The sequence below is a fragment of the Argentina anserina genome, chromosome 7 (assembly GCF_933775445.1).
Source record: "Argentina anserina chromosome 7, drPotAnse1.1, whole genome shotgun sequence".
NCBI classification, from domain to species: Eukaryota; Viridiplantae; Streptophyta; class Magnoliopsida; order Rosales; family Rosaceae; genus Argentina; species Argentina anserina.
Window position 1 is genome coordinate 4370431 of NC_065878.1, and position 20080 is coordinate 4390510.

Consider the following 20080-nt stretch of genomic DNA (forward strand, 5'->3'; position numbering starts at 1 on the left):
CTCACTATAATTACAGAGAGGTTTAGGGTTTAACCTTATCCACACCACCTTCCCCCGATGATTCTCCACACCACCTTCTCCGCCCCTTCACTCTTCTCCTCCTGCTCTTCCTACCGCGCGCTCAGTCTCCGTCCTCTTCTCCTCTCGAAACGACGCCGTTTCTCAGGTAAACTCATCTCATTTTCTCTCTCCTTATTCCATTTCTGAGCTTCACTTTCTTCTTCGTCTTCACCGCTCTGCTCTTCGCATTTTCAGTTGCCGCCTCCGCCGCCGAGAATGGCGTCTTTACTTCTCCGCAGACTTCCAAGTCCTTCGATTTTACCAACGAAGAAAGAATTTACAGTTGGTAAGTCCAATTCTGCCCTACTTTTTCACAATGCTAGATACTTGGATTGTGATTTTGATGCGTAGCTGTGTGTGATTGTTAAGGTGGGAGTCTCAGGGTTACTTCAGGCCAAATTTTGACCGCGGAAGTGATCCTTTTGTGATTTCAATGCCGCCTCCGAATGTTACTGGCTCCCTGCACATGGGCCACGCCATGTTCGTCACGCTTGAGGTACTTTTCTTCTTGTTGTGTCCAATTACATTGATCTTTTTCGAAGCTCTAGGTAGCTAGTTATTTGTATTGACTTGTCATGGCATGTCTGCTTGGTATCGTCCTTGTTTGGTGATTTCACATAGTGGTGTGATGCTTTAGAGAATATAATTAGCTAAGTAAATGACCGGCTCTTGTTAGTGAATTGCAAAGAAGGGAGATTCGAGGGTTTGGAAATTGCAACTAGAGCTGTGGAAAGTTGAAAGAAAAAGGGTTCTCGGGACTTCTCGCGCTAATTGGCGATGCTTGATTTGTGATCAGTCTTTTTTGGTTCAACCCTTGAGCTCAGGGAACATATTCATGAACATGTATTTGAGAGTAAAAGCAAAGATCAGAATTCAACAGTGGAGGCCACTGGTTGGTTCTGGCTTCGTCAGTGATCAAACTCTAACTGTGCGGATTATATTGAAGCTTCATACTAGGGGTGCCCTCTTAACTAATTTTCCATTTCTACGTACCTTTCTTCTGGGCGATTGATCAACTGGTTTCTTTTTTCATCTTTGTCAGTATTTATTATGTAAACCAGCTAAAGCCAACCTTTAATAAAAGAGTTCTGTGTATATTGATGTGAGCCATATGGACCCCATTATGTTTCTATGTGCTGAAAATTGTCCAAGTCCTCTAGGGCTTTAGGGGCACAGATTCAAAGTTCCAGGAATATATATTAATCCAAGTTTTATAGAAGCCATTAATCTGGCTGATATGATATCCCATATTTTCAATGCTATAGTCAGATTTGGAAGACAAAGATAGTTCCAAGTTCTTGCATGGCTCTTGTCTTTGGTCTCACACATAATGCAAAGAAGGTGCTGTTCATGTATTTGTTCACTGCCCTTTAACATTAGAGTAGGTGGAAATTGATTAATGAAGCTTAGTTTGGTCTGGTGACGGTGATACCAAGAAGGTGTTCCATATTTTGGAGCATGCTGAATTGCTAATCAAAGGTTGGGAAAGAGGTAGAAAGCAAAATTTCTTTGGGGAAGGGTGTGTATAATTGTCGGTTATACAGATGTAACAAAATAGAAAGATTTTTTAGGACTATTGAGGGTGGGTGTTGATGAAGTTTGGGCTGAGGCTGTTTGTGTCCTGCACTTTGAGCCTCAATGACTGTTGAATTTAGGCATCATTTGTTGTCAGCACTAATCTTGGATATGGATGCAGCAGTGTATGGAGGCTTCAATCTCTGTTCTGCTTTTGTTTGATGATGTCCTGCAGGGGAGAGAAGAACACGGAAGCCTTGCCCCAATGCACGACTCACCCTGTCTATTTTGGAGAGGGACCTTGGCATCTGTTTTGGAAAATCAGACAGTGACCCTGAAAAACTGTGCAGTAATTTTTTAGATTTAAAATGTAGAAGTCATTAACTTTGACTTAATAGAAGTCTCAGGGTTTAACAAATATTTAGTATTTACCCATGTTCACAACACAGTTTTAGTTATTATATTCATATTTGCAGTGGCATTGATGTTCAAATAATGTGTATATCATGGACTGTTGTAATCTAAAATGTGTTGACATAAGTTGCTTTTGATTTTTTTTTTTGTACCTGGTGTTGAGATAAAAGATGTCAATGACATTCAGCTATGCTTATATAACCTATATCAGTTGCATAAAACAATCATCCTATTTCTCAACACAATGTTAGTTGTACTATCTTCTGTGTGTACAATTTGTGACTGGCAGATATATAATTATATTTCTATACCAGTGAGATATGGTACTCTGAATTCTAGACACTACAAGAGCTCCTTAAGTAGTATTCTTTCCTTTTTGCTAATATTTTTCTTACGTTATGGCCAAGGACATTATGGTTAGATACCATCGTATGAAGGGAAGACCAACACTTTGGATTCCTGGGACTGATCATGCTGGTATAGCCACACAGGTATGTCTCTGTATTATACCCCTACAAAGTTTTTAACTGATTTTGCATCTCTTATCTCTTTTCCAATATGAAACACCACTTTCATTTCTAATATCACAATTCAACCGCTAGTTCCAATGTTGCACCTTCCTTGAACTTCATCTAATTTCTCTGTTTGGACTTGAATATTATGATTCAGACTGGAATGTTGAAAGCTTGGTACTTGGTCTAGAATATTTGTGTTTCTTGTTTGAGGCTGTTTCATTGTTGTCACAATATGTTTTGAGTTAGGTTTTAGCCTCGATGTTTTTCTTGTCTTCTTTCATGTGGTTTTCTTGTTACTGCTTTGTAATCTATCCTTAGTCCTTGTTCGTAAAAATAAAATGTGGTAATTTTTAGAATGATATTATATTTGAGAATTACTTGATGTATACTTTCTGATATATTTTTCTTTTTCATTTTTTATGTCACAAATTTGTTGACTCCAATCTGTATACTATTTTACTAACTTCATGGTAATTAAAAGTTGTATTGTTTTGAAACTTGTTGCTCATACTATTACTCTTTTGTGCCAGTTGGTTGTGGAAAGAATGCTTGCATCAGAAGGAATTAAAAGGGTTGACTTGGGTCGAGATGAGTTTGTGAAAAGAGTTTGGGAGTGGAAAGAGAAGTATACATGCTTATCTATGTTTCGGAGTTTGTCATTTTGGCCATATTTGTTCCAAGTCAATTTCTGCATAAGCTCATTTTCTTACATCAGGACCTTCCTTCTCTCTCTCTCTCTCTCTCTCTCTCTCTCTCTCTCTGTCTCTCTCTCAAACACACACACACACAAAAGATCTCATGTGTTCTCACATAATATATTTGTTGTTAAGCTACAAAGAAAGAGAGAGAAAGAAAGACTATTGCGTAGATATTAGGTGATATATTTTATCATGCAATCCTGTTATATAGGACATAGTTGGTGTAAAATATAGACTGAGAAAGATATAATTTGGTCCTGATATCTCCTAAACATGTCAATCTATTTTTTGGAATCCTCTCTCTAAAGTCTAAATAAATCAAGTTGAACTTTATTTCTAAACTTCAGTATCCTGACAGTGGGCCACTCCATTTATTTGTTTAAAAAAAAAGCTAAATGCAAATTCTTCTTCCAAATGATTAGACCTTCAATTATTCTGAAATCTTATAACTGTATCATCTTGCTTCAAACAACCAACCACGAGTAAAGAAATGAAAATAAAAGGATCCACCTTGTCTTCAACTCCTTCCGGCCCAAAGCTTACCTCTAGGTCTCCCTTTGTTTTTCCGCATCTCAAACAGGCCTTGATTCCTATTCGGAGTTTCTGCACTTGCTTTTGTTTTATTTGATAAAAGGTATGTGTATAAAAGGCATAATATTAGAAACTTAAGATTGGGGCTCCTAACTTCAAAAAAAATATTTCTAAAAAAAAAGTTAATGACTGTACAGTATATATATATATATTATGTTTTTTATTGAGATTTCTACTTTTCTTTCTGCTGTAAGATTGGGAAATCCTAACTTCAAAAAACAGAAAAAAAAAACAAAAGATAAATTCTTCATTTCTGTTTTCATTCTGCTGGGAGATATAAACTTCCAATTATTTGCTTAAAGTTACTTGCGTAAAGAGAAGATGAAAGGAGCAACTTAATGAAGAACTTGTGATATATATGGATTGTACATCATAATGCATGCATGCTAAATCACAAGCCAAACAGCAATAATAGCACATCCAAAGCTCTACACCCAAAACAATTTATATTTTATTAAACCTCATTAATTTGTTATTCTCTAATTTATACTTGTTAGTTCTTGATAAGCTATACGTGTTGATTATCTCAGGTATGGTGGAACTATCACAAATCAGATCAAAAGGCTGGGCGCTTCTTGTGATTGGAAGAGGGAGCATTTCACCCTTGATGAACAGCTAAGTCGTAAGGCATTTTTCTATCTGGTAGAATTCCAGTTTGTCAAAAAAGTAACTATGGGATAGTTGACAACACTACTTGTTGTGGTGAGAGGGGCATGTGATGTTAAACAGAGGGTTTATTGATGCCTAAGGAAGTACCTGCAATTGAGTCAGTGTTAACAGTCTTTTATCACTCCCAATGAGCCTTAATAGTCAAGGGTAACTAATGAGACATACGTAGATGTATGCTAAAGTTATCAGATTTTTATAGGGACTGTCAATTAAAGCAGTCAAAGGTTCCTATGTTTTTATGAAAGACAGTGTTAGAAAAATCTTGTGAGTGATAACATAGGTTAAATCAAGCTTGATATTAACAACACAGCGGCTATATGTGTCTCGTGCATCATCCAATCCAACATGAATTACTGAAGTGGAAAAATGTATCATCCAGGAGAATATGCTGGCTTAGCATTGAGCAAACCAGTTGGCTGGTATCCTTTTAGCCTAAGAGAGGACTTTGTAGTAGCTCCTCTGCCATCCTTTATGATTTTTCTTTTTTCTTTTTAAAAGAGACTATTATAGGTATTAAGATAATACATAATCTCTCAAGACTGATGTTCTTTTACTCATTGCAGGAGCTGTTGTTGAGGCCTTTGTTAGACTTCATGAGAAAGGCTTAATCTATCAAGGTATAACCCTAAGTACCATTTGAAATTTCTCTACCTGTTTTCTGAAAAGCAAGGTGATATGTATAGAAGGCAGACTAGCTTGGACAAGTTATATTTATTTGTGCAAATATGAAAGATTTGACTGCAGCAGAACTTAAATTTAGAGTAGAGTATTGATATCTTATGTTATGTTATGTTTCCCTTCAAGGTTCTTACATGGTGAACTGGTCTCCTAGTCTACAGACTGCTGTTTCTGACTTGGTGAGTTACATCTTGTCTCATGTACATTATCTTATGGAGCATTTCTTTTGCATCACAATATTTAACATGAGCCCTTAATATTTGTGACCAGGAAGTAGAATATCAAGAAGAATCCGGTAGTCTTTATTATATTAAGTATCGTGTTGCTGGAGGCTCAAAGTAATTCCAGTCGAACCACTTGTGACTTATTATGATTTTTTATTGTCTTTTAATTGTGCCAGCACAGTAATATAATTCATGATGTTTTAGGTGACTGCTACATTACTACAATAGTTATGCGTTACTGGGTTTATCTGCCAACCGTTAGTTTTCTTTTTTGATGCATAATGAATTTTTTTGTGAGAAGCCTAATGAATTGCTTATATGTCATTTGTGAATATCATGATTTCCTGAAAAAGCATATTGCAGTGACAAATAATGTTTACGACTGTGTGAATTGTTTGGTCCAAAATCAACCATGGTTTATTTGAATCAACAATGAATTGATTTATTGTCTGCACTGATGCTATGAGTAACCAACTTAATTTAGTTCATGCAATATTTCTTTCTCCTGAACACCTTTACATGATGTTTACATCTCATTTGATGTCTGCTTGTATGTGATGAGTGTCAGTAATAGCTGAGGTGCTATAACATTTTTATGAGGGTCATTGTGCATGCATGTTGATTGATACCTCATATTTTTGTAGGAGTGACTTTCTGACAATAGCAACAACTCGCCCAGAGACGTTATTTGGTGATGTAGCTATTGCTGTGCATCCTGAGGTATGGTAACTTTACATGCATTCCTTGGCTTGCTTTAATACTTAAGTGGTGGATTACACAATTTCTGACAATTATATATGGTAATTTTCATGAAACTTGCACCAATGGTTAGACAATTTATTTTTCTGAGGACATGATTTTTTTTTATTGCATCTCTGATCTGTTAGGAAGACTTAGTCAACTAATTTATCATAAAACCCGTAGGTAGCTTCATCTAGTATTTAATAGCTATATTGGTCAACATTGTACATTTATGTTTTTTTTTTCCTTTGCTTTTTGCGCTCATATATGGTAAATCTTGCAACACATGTTGCTTCAAGCTTAAGCTATAGCTTTAGTACAAGGTAAACTTTACATTCTAAACTGGTGATGGTCATAGCTACTAGTTTGGAGAAGTTGTTGACTAATAGTTTAGCAGTGTGTTGCGTATACCTTCACTGAACACACATATATAATCTTGCAAATAATGTTTCTTTAAACACAAGCTTGAGATTCAGTACATAGATACCTTTAGGAAGCTGAAAGTTACACTCCATATTTCATTTTTAAGTTACTTGAGTTTTGTCCTTAACTTTTGTCTTTTTACAATAACTGTAACCAAATAAGGAACTAGGGAGTGTGTTTGGGAGTGTAAATTTCAGCTCCCCTTTTATATTCTAAATTTGTTATGCCACGAAGCTTGTATGGCTAAAGTTTAATTAGTGTTCTCCATCTTAGTGGATATATTGTCATGTCAATACAGAATCTGGAAATTGTTTACTTATTATCTGTCCAATTCATATTTCTGTCATGCAGGATGATCGATATTCTAAATACATCAATAGAATGGCTATAGTTCCTATGACATATGGCCGTCATGTCCCTATCATTGCTGACAAGGTACACCTTATAGTACTTCTGTAGTTGTCATTGTATATTTTGGGGTCATTTACTATTAATGTAACCTGGACTAAATAGCACTTTTTAATTGTAATGTCTTGGGCAGTGTTTAGAGTGTGGGGTTGTAATTAGAAGCACATAGTTAATGTAGGGATCAAATGATTGGCCGAACACTCAAAATCTTCATTGTAATGTATGAAGTAGCCTAAACCATTGATAATGTATAATGTTTCAGGACTATACATTTTTGTAGTCTCAATTGAAAATGGCGGTATACTATTTGTTAACCACTATCCTTTAATCTCATCGCATATAATTCCAGGTAAACAAATTGATATGCAGACCATTAATAATTTTCTAATCTGACAGCTTGTTGAGAAAGAGTTTGGCACTGGTGTGTTAAAGATAAGCCCCGGACATGATCACAATGATTACAACCTCGCAAAAAAGCTTGGTCTTCCAATACTAAATGTTATGAACAAGGATGGCACACTTAACAAGGTTGCAGGACTATACTGGTAATGTTGCATCACTTCTGTCAAGTCTTTGAAGATGTGGAGAAGGTTATATATATTTCTAAATTTTTAGTTTTATTTTGGCTAGTTATATGTGACATAATATTGTTTGTCCTGCAGTGGCCTCGATCGGTTTGAGGCCCGGAAGAAACTTTGGGCAGATCTGGAGGAGACAGGATTGGCTGTAAAAAAAGAACCACATACATTACGAGTTCCAAGGTCTCAGCGTGGTGGAGAAGTGAGTGATTGTTTTTGCTTTTTGTGTGTCGATTTTCAATTAAAAAATCGTAAAACATTTGCTTTACCTTCAATTTTATACTATATTTCCTTTCCTTTGTTTGAATGTGTTTTTCCGGATCAGGTGATAGAGCCACTAGTAAGCAAGCAGTGGTTTGTAACAATGGAGCCCTTAGCTGAGAAAGCCCTACAAGCAGTTGAAAAAGGAGATCTGAAAATTATACCTGAGAGATTTGACAAGGTATGCAAATTTGTGTATATGGCCTCATATTAACTTCAGCAGGACTTGATAGACATTACACTTTAAAAGTCACTATAATAATAAAAACATTTTGTAAAACTTTTCATTTATCTTTTATTTTCTTTTAGTAGACTTTTGTACCGGATTTGTTTTTTTACAAAATAAGCTTTTCAAGTTGGTCCCTTGTTTTCTATAACTATTACTTATTATCTATCCTTATTATTTTCAACTGCTTTGGGTTTAGTCCTAGAACGTGCACCATAGACGGTCATATTTTATTCGTGCCATGTTGTACGCAGATGCAGTATGTGTTGGTTTATTACTATTTCAGTGCTTGACTCGACTAATGGAATGAATTATCATCTTAATAACTAATTTTTCACTTACACTAACGCCCGCTATTGAATAACAGATTTATAATCACTGGCTATCGAATATCAAGGATTGGTGCATAAGCAGACAACTATGGTGGGGACACCGCATTCCAGTGTGGTACATTGTGGGTAAAGATTGTGAAGAGGAATACATAGTTGCAAGGAGTTATGAAGAAGCTCTTGGTAAAGCTCAAGGAAAGTATGGAAGAGATGCAAAAATATTTCAGGATCCAGATGTTCTTGATACTTGGTTTTCAAGGTTTGTTGTTTGTGGGAAGGCACTATCTAAACTCTTTTCCTGTAAATGCTTCTATTATGGTACCGCTTCACTTCTCACAATTGGGAAACCTATCTAATTAGTTATTAGGTATCCATATCTTTCATTACTACCGTATCAGAAAATGTGGTGGAGCTATGTAGTCACAATTAGAATATGTTTATTTCATTAAACTTTGTTCCAAAATTATTTTTATAGCTGGTTTTGGATTCTAATCTTATACTCTTTAAGTGAACTGAAATTGAAGGTGAGATACTAATAAGGATTCATGTGTTGGTCGATATAATGAGTTTCAATAAGTTCTAAGCCATAATAATAAGCCGAGGTAAAGGCTGGTATATATTTTACATTTCCTTAATTCAAGAGGCAACAAAGTATGTTATTTTAGATCCATGCTCAGACATATTAAGGAAGATAACTAGATGAACAGCAGAAAAGAAAATTTAGTAAGCTAGAATGTTTATACAAAGATAACCAATTTTCAGTTCAGATGTTTAAAGGGAATGTGTGTTGATACTTGATACAATACTCGTCTGTAATTGTGAATTTACTTGTATTGTACGTTATACAAGTTTTTCTATAAATGCAGTAATCTTATAGATGCCATGTAATTTGCTGACTGAAAATTATACTTTTCACTTCTCAGTGCACTTTGGCCTTTCAGTACTCTTGGTTGGCCGGATGAGTCAACAGAGGATTTTAGACGCTTCTATCCTACATCAATGCTGGAAACTGGGTATGTACGACCTCATAAGTTATTTCCATGTTTTTTTTCATATATCTGTCAGTCTACCGGAAGCTGAAATTTATTCCTGGATAAGTACAGTCTCGCTAAAGTGACTATATATATTGACGACTATATGTTTTGATCTTCCCCCAATGGATTGGTGCGATAAGGGTTTGCTTTTCAGATGGTATATCCCATGGAAGTGTTCAGCTATCTGTTCCAGATTAAATAATGCTAGTTAGTTTTCTCTCAGTATCAGTTTAATAATCTCTTGTAACAATGAGCGGATCCATGTGAAAAGACCAAGTTAAGGAAGAGGGGGGGGGGGGGGGGGGTGAGAGAGAGCTTGATAATGTTTCAAAGAGTGTTGGGAGATGTTTCTTTGGCTTAGTTGGAAAATTCGGCTACTAAGTGGGAAGTTGTCAACGGGTAGGGATAACAAATCTGAAAGCCACCAGTGTTTGAAGAGGAATTAGATTGAGAATTTGGAAAAGGAAAGAGCACGTTAATGGATGAAGTGGCAACTGAACAACAGCTGATTCATTTCTTTGAGAATTTGTGCAATCAAATAGCAATAGCAAAGTGGTCAGAGGCTGGGAGGTTTAGTTTGGTGTGGGGCAAAGTATATTTGAGACTTCGTGGCCTGAAAGGTGGTTCAAAAAATCTTTTTTTTTATCTTCAACTGAAAAGAAGCGGAAGTTAAAAGTTCCATTGTTGATGAAAATGATAAGTCTCCAGTGACTTCTAGTGTAAGAGTTGTGCCAGTTAATGGTGCATGAAGGGCGAGTGCAGGGAGAGAGCTGATATATACATGATCTTGGTTAGAAAGTGCAAGTGTTGTGATAGTTAATCTAGAAGAGTTAATGGATTAACTACCAAAGATTTTTGGTAAATATTGTAGTCAATCAAACTGTGTTCCTGCTGCTAGTTTGGTAAACCCTTTATTCCTTCTATAGTAATGAAAGGAGGTCTAAGTTTTAAAAATGATGCTAATGCATGCCCAACTTGTTGTCAGCTTTATGTGGTGCATTTTGGTAGAATTGTGATACATCAGTCTTTGTAATATATTGCCTGACTAAAAAAGGGCAGTTGCTATCTGAATATTGTGAAGCTCTGTATGCTGCTCGCTAATTGGGTTAATGTAGCTTTCAGTGTCTTTTATTCTCTCTTGGATGTTTGTTTCTATTGAACCTCTTGTCCACTTTTATTGTATAATTCATTGTGATCAATATAGTTTGTTTCATCAGTAAAATAAAAATAAAAATAGCTGAATAAAAATACAACGCGCAGGTCATTTTATTTTCAGTGGTCCATAAATATCATTATGTGGCACAATTCTACCATTCTTAAAGGCTTTTTGGTAACTTTAGTTAATACTTGTTATGGAGTTTGCTGTTGTTAAAAGTTGTAGAAGTTCATGTTTTCTGCATGTTGAACAGGCATGACATATTATTCTTTTGGGTCGCGAGGATGGTCATGATGGGAATTGAGTTCACAGGGACAGTTCCTTTTTCACACATTTATCTACATGGTCTCATCAGAGATCCAGAAGTAAGTAGAAAATGCAGTGTTGATAGTTGATACTATATTTTAAATTTACTTCGTAGGTTCTTTTTTTCACCCTTTGTAATAATTTATTCCCATCCTCTCTCATGTGTCCTTGTGAGTGTCTCAAACTTGGTAACCAAATCCTTTGACTCGAATCTCACTACTTCGTGGTTTAATGACCTCATGCCTGTATATATCCTCTGGACTGCCAATGAGTTTTCTTTCTTTCCCTACATTTTAATTTTCCAGCTTAAATTTAAATAAAATTAATAACTTTTCTCAATGTGGATGTCTAAATATGTAGTTCGGTGTAAGATTTGCAAAACCAAAGAATTGATCAACCACCTTTTTGTTGCACTTAAGATGAGAGAAAGTTGTTGACTCCATTTTCGCACCAGCCCTTTGTCAATTGGTTCGTATTCAAATGAAATTTATACATGCAATTATTTGAGACAGCTATCAAATTAAATTAGAGGTGTAATCTCTTCCTTTGATCTCGTGGTCATTTGTGGATAGATATAGCAGAGCTCTGCAGTGATTACTATTTGGGCAAATGTTTTGTGACTTGCTTGTGTAGGATGACTACATTAGCGTCTAATTGCTTATTTTGTGTCTGTAGTCTTAAGTGTGTTTCGTCTTGTTGTTAAAGTCAATTTCACATCTCTCAATGAAATATTAGTTATCAAAGAATAGGTATGTGGATGGTCAATGCCTCAGCTGTGACAACCTTGTTTATTGGTTAAGGGTGGTATCTATCATGTAAGGCATGTGGAGTTTATTTTCTTATCCTTTTTGTAATAAATCTTTTAGGGGCGAAAGATGTCAAAAACCTTGGGGAATGTAATAGATCCTTTAGATACAATCAAGGAATATGGAACAGATGCATTGCGATTTACACTGGCTCTAGGGACTGCTGGTCAGGTTTGTTTTCCATGTCTTCGTTATTGCATTAGTGTTGGATGTCAAAATGTTTTGACATGAATAATATGTATGCAGTTTATTCTTTGCATTGTAGTGTTGTACTTGCTGATTTGATTTTACTGTTCTTGCAGGACCTTAATTTATCCACTGAGAGGCTGACATCTAATAAGGCCTTCACTAATAAACTATGGAATGCTGGAAAGTTTGTGTTGCAGAATTTGCCCAGTGAGAGTGATGCCTCAGCTTGGGAAAATGTACTTGCGTATAAGGTTTGTTTCTCCTCTGCGTTTTTGTTGTTAAAGTATTTTGCTTTTGACGGTGACCACACTTACTAGTCAAATACTGCTGCCTTTAATGGATAAGCAAGTCCTGTTGGACGGAACTGACTTGGCGCCACGACATGGCGCAACACACCGACATGGAAAATCTTGAAAACCTAAGATTCGACACGGCTTTTAGACACAGCAAAAAAAATTATAATGTAATATTTTTTTAATACATATTTATTAGATTTTCAACGATACAATGTTTTTACTTAAATCAAAATGATTTTTTTTTGCTATATAGATTATGATTAAATAATATAATTGATTTATTTGATTCCAAAACTTCATCCTAGACCTTTTAATCCCAGACCTTGTCAAGAAAAAGTTCTCTACTCCCTGGTGCGTCTGTTATAGCCTTTTAGGTTTTTGTTCTTTTTAGGTAACATTGAAAAATCTTGACGTGTCATGTCTGACACCGTGTATGCATGTGCCACATCATATCCGCGTGTCTGGGCATGTTGGACATGCCGACACGGAACTTCAGACGTGTCCGTGCATCATAGGTTATAGGGTGGTAGCAGGCTAGCAGCCCCACCAATTTTTTATTTTCTATTAAACTCATGAAAATTGTCATTTTTTTCCTCAGTGGCTGTGACATCACATTAGTGGAGGATGACCACTGCTTGTTTGCTAATCAAATCCTTTTAATGCTCTTTCAGTTTGACCAACTTGAGCTTCTAGACATTCTACCTTTACCAGAACGTTGGGTGGTAAGATATATTCAGAAGGTGTTTCTGCATCTTGAGTTCATTTTACTTCATACACTAACTAGAAGGAGGCTTCCACCTTTTCAGATCTCAAAACTCCATTTGCTTATCGACTCTGTGACAGCAAGCTATGACAAGTTTTTCTTTGGAGATGTAGGAAGAGACACTTACAATTTTTTTTGGGGTGATTTTGCTGATTGGTATGTCCAGAATTTAATTTAACATATTTCGCATGAGATAGATATTTAACTTGCGATGGTTATCATAGGATAATTTTATCTCAGAAATCATCGACACAAAATGTGTGTGTGTGTGTGTGTATCATCAAGCATCATGAGTTATTCCCTCAAGTGCTGAAACACCATAGAAACTGTCGATGACTTCAGTTCATAGAGTATGGTATTCGTCGTACAGAACTCAAACCAAGAGGCATAGAATCTGTACAGCTTCAAAATTGTGCATGATAGAGGTTCTTAGCTGATATGTGGCGTGCAAATCACTCCACATTTAATATATTACACCACTTGTACTCCCCACAGATAGTTAGAATACAGGTGTGAAAATGCGGTGCCAAGTTTATTCCCTTTAACTGCTGGGCTCTAGTGGTTGTCTAAAATGAAAGATCACTAGAGAACAAAATGGAGGAAAATAAAGAAAAAAGTAAAAACAGGAGGATCTGTGAGACTTTAGTGGATAGAGTTGTAACTGGAAAAGGTTTATGTAAAAGAAAGTGTATAATTATGCTATTACTTTCTTATTATTCATAGGATGTGCTGAATTACTGCTGTGCAAACTATTACTTAACTGGCACTTCTCCAGGTATATTGAGGCCAGCAAAGCTCGTCTTTCCCAATCTGGTAGTATCTCTGAGGCTTCTGTTGCTCAGGCAGTTCTATTGTATGCTTTTGAAAACATACTTAAATTGCTACACCCCTTCATGCCGTTTGTAACTGAGGAACTCTGGCAGGTAAATGGTATAAGGATACTGTATAAACCAACACTTGTATTAAATACTTTCAGTTACTAAGAAGATATTATCTGCCTAGTTAATTAAGTTTCTGGGGATGTTTACTCCATTTATCACCCCAAAAGAAATATAGATGCATGATTACTTTAACCATCGAAGTTTGACTTTAACCTATATAGTTGGTGTTGTATCATTTTAATTTGAGAAATAATACAATTTTATGGACAGAATCATTCATTAGAGTAGATATAGCAGGACGTGGTTTTCTTGTGGGATGGAATTATTTGGTTATTCTTTTTCAGTTTTCTCTTGGTAGTTGGTATCACTAATTCCACTTTATACATATAGACAATCTTGGAATTTTGGGTGATTGGGCTATTCATTTCTTTGATCTGTAATTTTTATCGATTCTGTAAATATTTATGAACAATACAGGCACTCCCCAATAGGAAAGAAGCTCTCATAGCATCTCCATGGCCACTGACTTCACTTCCAAGGGAAATCACTTCGATAAAGAAGTTTGAAAATTTACAGGCTTTGGTGAGGATGCATGTTATTTCTTGTTTTCTGGCTTATTGTATCCATATCAAATGAAATTTAATTTATTTTTTCTCCTGTGCATATTTCTCACATTCGACGTGATAAATTAATTTACTGAAGATGTTACTTTGTGATTCGTAGACTAGAGCCATTCGGAATGCACGAGCAGAATATTCTGTTGAGCCAGTAAAGCGTATATCAGCATCAATAGTTGCAAATGTAGAAGTTACTGAGTACATAATGGTAAGTATCTAGGATGCTCACAATATAAGAGTACCTGAGGTGCTCATTTTAAGTATGTTTGTGGCTGAGCTCGGGGATATTATTTTCAGCTCTCTTGCAATCATCAGAAATGATATCATATAGAGCTGTCCATCCCCCCACCCACAAGCAGCCCCCCCCCCCCCCCCCCCCCCCCCCCCCCCCGAAGAAAATAAGTTGGCAGTCATTCTTCAATGTTCATGTGTGGAAGTTCTGATTGCTAAAAATAACAATGAAAAATTAAAGATAAATAAGTTCCAGATAATCTTTGTGTCAATCTATTCCATTCTAATGGTTGTGTTTGAGTTACATTTAAGTTTTGTCCAACCCTTGACTGTTCATACTTTTCCAATTAATTTCCCAACCAGGTGATACTAACAGTTAATTTTGGAATTTTCCATGCAAAACCAGGAGATTCTGCTCTAATATACTTTAAATCATAAGGTTTGCTTGACTGATCACAAGTTCCACCTTGTCACTGGTTTTGTACCTAAGTAGATTCGCAAGTGGGTAATCTTTTTGGGGGTTTAGAGTTCCATTAAGCCTTAGTAGAAATGGTAGTTCTTAGTACTGTGAACTTCTTAAAGAGGATGTGTAGTTCTACTTTTACTGGATAGCTTTAATGTTTTATCCTCCAATCTGTTGATGTGTCCTAATACTTGCACTGTGCAGATGTTTCAAAGAAAAAGAAGAAGAAAAATAAGAGCAAGTAAGGAACATATCTGATCGAGAATCTACACATTAGAAATATAAGATTTTTTTTTCTTTTGGACAATTATAATAGAAGGCTTATAATGTCTTTGCTTATGCCAGGAAAAAGAAAGCACAGACAGAGCAAACTGATACTCAAACTACAAGTGGGAAATCTGATCCCCAATCTAAAAGTGGGACAACTATTACACAATCAAAAAGTAGGCAAACTGATCCACCATCCATTCCACTTATTGATCTGTTTCCTCATGGGGAGTATCCTGAGGGTGAAATTCAACAATACAGAGACGAGTGAGTGTATGCTAATCTTGCGTATTTCAAATCAGTAATGGAATATGCTCTTACTTAGACATATTATTTTTAATCTGTTGTCCATTTTTATTTCCTTTAATTTCTTCAAATTATTTTCTTGTTTTCAGCAACTTGTGGAGGACTACTTCCGAAGAGAAGAGGGAGGTAGAGCGCCTTGAAAAACCTTTATATAATTCAGTTCGTCGAGCTGCAGAAGTTCATCGCCAGGTGCAATTTCATTCATGTTAATATAATGTTTTTTTAATTATTTTATCCTGGAAAAGAAACCAACTGGTTTGCTTTGATAACATTAAATAGGTACGGAAATACATGAGAAGGATTTTAAAGCCTGGAATGTTGATGACTGATTTGTGCGAGACTTTGGAGAACACTGTCCGTAAGTTAATATCCGAGAATGGTCTAGAAGCCGGCATTGCATTCCCCACAGGATGCTCTTTGAATTGGTAATCTTTATTAATATGTTAGCCATGAATATAATTTCATCTATTGTCCTTCATATTGTTGTTTTTATATTCTGTGCTCCGTACTATCAGGGTTGCTGCTCATTGGACCCCAAATACAGGGGACAAGACTGTGCTTCAGTATGATGACGTGATGAAGTTAGATTTTGGAACTCATGTTGATGGTAATTTAATTTGAACTGCTTGAATTTATTTTTTAGAAGTCACCTCTTGGTGGTGAACTATCTTACGCTTTAGGGCAAGGCATCACCCGTGTTATTGTTGACTATACAGGTCATATAGTTGACTGTGCATTTACAGTAGCATTCAATCCTATGTTTAATCCACTACTTGAAGCCTCACGTGAAGCAACAAATGCTGGTATCAAGGTATCTGTGAACTTTGTGGCTGAAGTCCATGAAAATTCTTGTAAACTACTTGTTTATTGTTGTGAGCATAAGGATAGATGTTTGAGTGAATAATTGATATGATGAGTAACTATAAAATGACTCAAATTATCAAAATCCAAAATGGATAGATATCCATCACAAAAAAGTTTATTATATTCATTTGTCAAAGTTTGCGTCATAGAAACTTACTTTTCTAAACATATGTGCAAGCAAGTCATATTTCCGGTCATCGTTTTTACACTGTTTAAGTGTTAATGAACCCAAGTAATTAGTTATGTGGCAATCAAGTCTACTGGTTCTGTCAAATGCATATATGGGATTTTAGCCAACTTGCATCTCTTCGGTTCATGTACCACAACAATTTTTTTTCCTTGCTTTGGTTTCTTATTTGGTTGTTGCTATCTATAATTCCTACTTCAGGCTCCTTACAGGTGTGTCCTCAGGGTTGTAAATTGTATTCTGTTCTCTAAGTATTACTATCCTGTGATTGATCATCATTACTTATTTACGGCGTGGAGTTTTACGAGATTTAGTCTTACTTGATAAAACAGCGTCTTACACAGTTATTCTTGATCTTGTGTTCTTGTAGGAGTCTGGAATTGATGTGCGTCTTTGTGATGTTGGTGCTGCAATCCAAGAAGTCATGGAATCATATGAGGTTGAAATCAAGGGGAAGGTGTTTCAAGGTAATTCTCCTTCTGATGTAAAAAGATGGTATGATGTATTGCTTTGTTACTTCCGGCTTTCTTATTTCCTACTCTTCTAATGGGGCTGCTGGGAAGGGGAAAACATGTTATGCATGTAGCCATTACAATATTTCATAAGAGGCCTTATCTTTTTGTTGAAGTTGGCCATTAAATGTTTTCTGAAGAACCATGTTCTTGTGCCTAAGCCTGAAAATATCTGCAAAACATAATGAATAATGTCTATTATGATTTAGCAATAGTAGAGGCACCAAGGGTTTTTCAAAATGTTGGTTATCATGTGACGTGGCAGATGACTGTATGCCTTTGTCATGGGAAATAAAGTAGGTTGAGATTATGTAGATATTGCATATCTTTGTTGCACATAGAAGCAGATATTTGGTGTTTTATCTTGTCAAATCATTAATTATGGATATTCTGCAGTTAAAAGTATCCGGAACTTGAATGGACATAGCATTGGACCTTACCAAATCCATGCTGGAAAATCAGTTCCCATTGTGAAAGGAGGGGAGCAGACAAAAATGGAAGAGGGTGAATTTTATGCAATTGAGACTTTTGGATCAACAGGTAAAACAAAGATTTTGTATCTGTCAGGAATTATATTTCTGGTGTGAAATGGATGGTAGTTAACATGTGGTTTGCTGTGCTAATTGTCGCTTGTTATCTAACTTATATACAGGTAAGGGATATGTCAGAGAAGATCTAGAATGCAGCCACTACATGAAAAATTTTGATGCCGGCCATATCCCACTTAGGCTGCCTAGGGCAAAGCAATTGTTGGCAACAATTAACAAGAACTTCTCCACATTGGCCTTCTGCAGGCGATATTTAGACCGCCTAGGGGAGACCAAGTATCTTATGGCGCTTAAGAATTTGTGTGATGCTGGCATTGTCCAGGTATGTTTCACCCATCAGCAATTATCCAAATATCTATATGTTAACTGCTCATATTGGATGTTCTAAAAAAGAAGTAAATTGTTCATGTCAGTACCCATAAATTTACATTTCTCAATCTCTAATTACTTAATTTGTATTGTGAATCATGCCTTCAGTTTGACTTTTGTTATTATGGAACAATCATCCAGTATTATAACTTATATAGTAATGTACATTTTTCAGTTCATATCACCAAGCTATACCTGTCACAAATGAAGAATTTGTGTTAGGTCCACGATCCACATCCCTTGCATGAATTTTTGTTGATGCTCTGATATGCCTAAGTCCTCAGGAAATGGTTTACATAAAAATATATATAAGTTAGCTGTGAGCTGTAATGTCATATTAGAAATATAGAATCCAGAAGACTCAGTCTGATTGTCTGAGAAGTGAAGCACAATTACCTGCACTTGAGTACCGTTTGTTCTGTTGATACACAAGGATTTGCGACTACTAAAATCATATATAAAAAGTGGACATTGCTTTCAGCTTAATGGTACAAATATGCATATCTTTGTACTGGGAGCCCTGAATTAAGGAGTGCTTGCATTGAATGACAATGGATAGGTTAGAGCATTTGCTGGAACTGACAGTCAAAAAAATAAAAAAAAAGGTTAGAATCAGACTATTAGTGATAAGAAATACAAACTGTATAGAAATGAATGCTCTTATATGAAAGTCTGCTTAAAATTTAAAAGAGGCCTCTTGGAAACATAAACTTTTGCTTTATCAAATTATATTCGTTAAATATCTCTTTATGTTCTTTTTGGGAAGGGATTTACTGTACTTGAGGGATCATCTGAAATTTATAATACAACATGATTCTGGCTATCGTCTATGTCTACCATTTTGCTCAATTGAAAGTGATGTAATGGTTTGTTTTCTTCTTGCAGCCCTATCCTCCTCTCTGTGATATAAAGGGGAGCTATGTATCTCAGTTTGAGCATACAATTTTACTCCGGCCAACCTGCAAAGAGGTCGTATCAAGAGGTGATGATTACTGATCATGAAGATCTATTTGTCATGCATATCTGTATGGGGGCTGTACCGTGTTTCTTCATCCCCCATTTCTTAATCTATTTTTGTTTCTCAATTCAGAATTCTAATGAATTGAATATTTTGCTCTTTTATCTTCTTTGTTAGTGACTTGGTTCACTATAACAAATCACTTTCAAAGCCGCTTAAAAACCTTTTTCTTGTTTTTTTTTTTTTTTTACCAATTGGGCAACCGAAACTCATAGCAACTGGCACTTACATGTACTGGTCGCTCTGAGACACGGTGATGTTTTTCCCTACACTATTTTTTCTCAAGTTAGATTACGTGATTAAAATTTCCAGAACTCGTGAAATTTTTCTCTATCCTCTTCCCAAAAAGCAAAAAAAATAAAATGACACTATCCTCGAGCACAGCAAGATCAAATCCAGTTGATGCTTTACGCCATGATCCTTCGGCCAAACACAAGACCAAAGTGTGGAGGGCATTCAGCAAGATCACCAGTGTACGCTTTTCGTGACATTCATATCGCCATACTAAGACCGAAATATTTGGAGGGCAGAGAGCCTATAGTTCCCTGAGAAGCCTCCTTGATGCGCAATTGATGGATATATACCAGAAGGAATTTTGCCAAACCAGATGAGCAAGTTCCCCCAATAGTCCGAAACAAGGTGTGAGCAAATCAGTGAGATGGTGATAGCCTCATGTACTCCCACCGATTTTGCTCACACCTCCTGGCCAACATCGAAACCGATAACGTGTGAGGCAATTCACAACTACTATTGCAATCACCCAGACGCTTAAGATTTGGTATTCTTGTCTTATCTACAAAGACTTGGAAAAATATGTGAAGAAAAATTCAAAACAGATATACACAAGGATAAGGTGGCGGTGGTGATTACGTGCTATGATTGAGAGCTACTTGCACCGTCTAATAAACAAAAGATCAATTTTGACATTAGCAGGCGA

At 36.1% G+C, this 20080-nt stretch overlaps 2 protein-coding genes across 2 annotated transcripts; both read left to right on the forward strand.

The window, feature by feature from the left end:
- On the forward strand, positions 1–15047 carry LOC126803435 (valine--tRNA ligase, chloroplastic/mitochondrial 2). The gene is made up of 25 exons (XM_050531245.1): positions 1–166; positions 256–346; positions 430–556; positions 2397–2480; positions 3035–3129; positions 4324–4415; positions 5026–5079; positions 5267–5319; positions 5411–5478; positions 6009–6084; positions 6880–6963; positions 7333–7481; positions 7599–7716; positions 7840–7956; positions 8369–8589; positions 9254–9343; positions 10774–10885; positions 11693–11803; positions 11935–12072; positions 12789–12839; positions 12924–13036; positions 13656–13803; positions 14239–14343; positions 14485–14586; positions 14973–15047. The coding sequence occupies exons 1-25, from the start codon at positions 58–60 to the stop codon at positions 15045–15047; spliced, it is 2583 nt and encodes an 860-aa protein (XP_050387202.1). The 5' UTR covers positions 1–57.
- A 111-nt stretch (positions 15048–15158) lies between these two features.
- LOC126803436 (methionine aminopeptidase 2B) lies at positions 15159–19245 on the forward strand. The gene is made up of 11 exons (XM_050531246.1): positions 15159–15198; positions 15277–15313; positions 15418–15606; positions 15735–15834; positions 15925–16070; positions 16161–16252; positions 16362–16456; positions 17067–17163; positions 17605–17748; positions 17861–18078; positions 19011–19245. Exons 1-11 carry the CDS (start codon positions 15159–15161, stop codon positions 19119–19121), a joined length of 1269 nt encoding a protein of 422 aa, XP_050387203.1. The 3' UTR covers positions 19122–19245.
- The last annotated feature ends 835 nt before the right edge of the window (positions 19246–20080 follow it).

What these genes read in the sequence shown, in the direction of transcription:
- LOC126803435 (XM_050531245.1), top strand. Translation starts at nt 58, where the DNA reads ATGATTCTCCACACCACCTTCTCCGCCCCTTCACTCTTCTCCTCCTGC. An exon ending in CTATTGCTGTGCATCCTGAG is followed by an intron (nt 6,085 to 6,879) that starts GTATGGTAACTT and finishes TCTGTCATGCAG; the next exon opens with GATGATCGATATTCTAAATA. An exon ending in TGGGGTGATTTTGCTGATTG is followed by an intron (nt 13,037 to 13,655) that starts GTATGTCCAGAA and finishes GCACTTCTCCAG; the next exon opens with GTATATTGAGGCCAGCAAAG.
- LOC126803436 (XM_050531246.1), top strand. Translation starts at nt 15,159, where the DNA reads ATGGTAGTTCTTAGTACTGTGAACTTCTTAAAGAGGATGT. An exon ending in AAGAAGAAAAATAAGAGCAA is followed by an intron (nt 15,314 to 15,417) that starts GTAAGGAACATA and finishes TGCTTATGCCAG; the next exon opens with GAAAAAGAAAGCACAGACAG. An exon ending in CAACAAATGCTGGTATCAAG is followed by an intron (nt 16,457 to 17,066) that starts GTATCTGTGAAC and finishes GTGTTCTTGTAG; the next exon opens with GAGTCTGGAATTGATGTGCG.